Source organism: Bison bison, unplaced genomic scaffold (assembly GCF_000754665.1).
Source record: "Bison bison bison isolate TAMUID 2011002044 unplaced genomic scaffold, Bison_UMD1.0 scf7180017864285, whole genome shotgun sequence".
In the NCBI taxonomy this organism is placed as follows: domain Eukaryota; kingdom Metazoa; phylum Chordata; class Mammalia; order Artiodactyla; family Bovidae; genus Bison; species Bison bison.
Window position 1 is genome coordinate 449784 of NW_011494857.1, and position 3107 is coordinate 452890.

Genomic DNA, 3107 nt, shown 5'->3' on the forward strand with positions numbered 1-3107 from the left:
AGGATCACTGCCTCGCCACCCATGGACTGCATGGTCACACCAGCCTGCCCAAGTCTTTTCTCTTTCTCTCTCTCTGGCTGCCTGTCTTTGTCTCTCTGTTTTTCATTTTATTTTTTCTTCTGCTGCGCCAGGCAGTATGTGGGATCTTAGTTCCCGACCAAGGATTGAATCCAGGTTCCTGGCCCTCTGACTCTTTGAGGGTCTTGGTCTATCCCATTTCCCCCTGTCTGTGTGTCTGTCTGTCTCTCTCAGAATCTAGAAGCTCTTCCACTGTCTCCATCTCTGCATCTTTTTTTTCTCCCTCTCTCCTCGCCAGAGCTCCCTCCACTCTTCCCCCTTCTACTTCCCTTTTCTCCCAAGGCTCCTCCCTCCCTTGGCCATCCCACCCGTGGTCTCACTGGCTCCCAGTGAGCCCCCTCCCCACTGCAGTAGGCCTGGGAGGATCCCAGGAGCCCCGAGGTGCTGACTCTGCCTTCACCCCTCAGAATCTATACGACAGCATCCGAAACGAGCCCTTCAAGATCCCCGAGGATGACGGCAATGATCTGACCCACACCTTTTTCAACCCGGACCGGGAGGGCTGGCTCCTTAAGCTGGGTACGTCCCTTCCTGACTGCTGGCTGCCTCTGCAAGTGGGGGAAGTTAGCAGGCCCAGGTTCTAGACTCTGTTTTCGCACGTAGCCACTGTGTGACCTTAGGACAATGATTCGACCTCTCTGAACCTCAGTAGCCACATCTGAAAAGTGGGGTTGAGAACGAGATCAGGTCTCTTGTGCTGGGTCCAAGCCCAGGGCTGGCCTTGGAATCGGTGCTCTCTCACCCCTTCTGTTCACCCACACAAGTTTATGAAAGCCCTCCCCCGTGCCGGGCCCTGGTGTAGGGACTGAGGACACAGCCGAGAACCAAAGAGCACAGGCCCTGTCTGCGGGGAGAGTGTTCATGACTCAGGCTGCTCTCAGCTGTAGCAAACAAAACAACCCAAGGAACTGGGCCTTTTACCTTGCTTGGCAGGAACTCTCGGGGAGTCTGGGGCAGACCCACTCTGAGACTCCCTGTATTTTTATCCCCACCTCCTGTGGCCTCCTCCTCAGCCCTGTAGCATGGTGGCTGTTCTAGAAGTGTCCTCGTTCCCCAGATGTCTCCTGTAGGCAGTAAAGAGCCTGCAGAAACGGGTCCCGGAATGCCCAGATGCACTTCTCAGCTGGTCGGATTGGTTCCTGGTGGGGAGGGGAAGAGCTTCCTGGGTGGCACTAGTGGTAAAGAACCCTCCTGCCAACACAGGAGACTTTAGAGACAGGGAGTTTGATCCCTGAGTCGGGAAGATTCCCTGGAGGAGGGCATGGCAACCCACTCCAGTATTCTTGCCTGGAGAATCCCATGGACAGAGGAACCTGGCAGGCTACAGTCCATGGGATCACAGAGTCAGACAAGACTGAAGTGATTTAGCACGCACGTGGGGAGAGGAAGCACCCTGGCTGACTTAGGAGAATGGGGAGCCCTGGCCACGGTGGGATGGGTGGGACAGGGGCCAGTCCCCCTTGGAACACGTGGCACCAGCGGACTCTGGTTCAGTTAGCAGAGGTCCGGCAAGGGCAGCTGGCTGAGAGCTGGAGCGGTTCTCCACCCCGGCTGCCTGGGAGATTCACCTGGAAACCACAGGGGCCAGGCCACAGGCTCGTGAAATCAGGGTCTCTGTGGGCAGGATAGGCCATTGGTCATGTTGAAAGCTCTCCAGGCGGTTCCCAATGTGTGGCACAGGTTGAGAACTGCTGGCTCAGAGCTGGGCCTGGTAAATAGTAGGTGCCTAGGGAGGGTTGGCAGTGGCATTTTAATGGAAAAGTGGTGAGTGGCTGCCCCAGGGAGACAGAATCTGGCGAGGAATTACAGTGGAAGCAGCCCAGACAGGGGTATGGTCCAGAGGAAGCTTTCAGCCCGGGTGCAGGCTCAAGGCAGGCCTTTCCTCCTTTCAAGTCTCAGTATCTACTCTCTGGTGGGGTGGCAGAGGGGTACACATGGAATTGTGTTCTTAGAAGGGGGAATCTCTTCTCAGGCCACGGAGGCAGGTCCCTGGTGCACACGAAATGTGGATCACTCCTTTCAGCCAACTTGCTGGGGCAGATGGATTCCTGCAGCAGCTCCAAGGGAGGCAGACTGGCCTGGGGGATCCCAGAGGAATTTAGATCCTTTATGGAAGGTCAAATGATGCCCCTGGCAGTGAGTGGACGGGAAAGAAAAACCGGAAGGGCAGCTTCCTGAGAGACTGGTTCTCTTCCAAACTGCGCTCGGCCCCACCTCCCCGCAGCCGCAGGACTCCCTCCCATTTCTTGGATGAGGAAACTGAGGCTCGGTCACTGTCCCGCAGCCACAGGGCAGAGGTGGCATTGGACCCAGATTTGACCAGAGTGCAGCACAAGATACTAGTAAAAGGCACCTCTTAAACAGTGAAATACGAAAGGGGATCAGTGGTACTGGTAGCGGTTATAGTGAAAAAGATGGTTAATAAAAGTGTTTACTGCTGCTGTTTACTTCTTCCGGGACCACAAGGAGCCCAGAAGTAGGTCACTTTGCAGCAGGAAGGTGTGGGCCTGAGTGGATCTCCAGATGGGGGTCCAGAGAGGGCAAGTGGTTGTCCTAAAGTCACACAGATAGGTCCTACTGGTGCTAACAGGGGTCCCCACGGCCACCTTGGCCCACGGACTGGGGGTTTCCTCTTCTGCCTCTTGGTGATGACTGCCCCATCGTCACCGTGGCAACAGAGAGCCTGCCCGGCTGGGATAGATCCTGGGAGTGGGGCTGGAGTCAGGCACTGACGCTGGGAGGTGCTTGTGGCCAACTCAGCATCCTGGGCCTCCCCGGAGGGACAGGGTCTGGCCATTACCCCCTCATGTGGATGTAACTGGTTTTCTTCCCTCTCTCTCCCTCCCTCCCTCTCTGTGTGTTTCTCTCTGCTGTTTCCGGCTCTCTCTGTCCCACCCGCTGCGCATCCCTCCCTGCCCCCGCCCGCGGCTCTTGGGGGCACTCCACTCTTGCGCCCTCCCTCCTCCTCGCCTGGTCCTGCCTGCTTTCTCGCTGTCTGCCCCAGGAGGTAGGTACACAGCCGGCCCCAG

At 57.0% G+C, this 3107-nt stretch overlaps 1 protein-coding gene across 1 annotated transcript in view; it reads left to right on the forward strand.

Annotated features, from left to right (window-relative positions):
- CYTH2 (cytohesin 2) overlaps positions 1-3107 on the forward strand; it is a 9224-nt gene that overhangs the window by 4873 nt on the left and 1244 nt on the right. The window contains exon 8 of the mRNA XM_010849554.1: positions 486-601. Within this exon, the coding sequence (XP_010847856.1) occupies positions 486-601 (116 nt within the window). The remainder of the gene's footprint in view (positions 1-485; positions 602-3107) is intronic.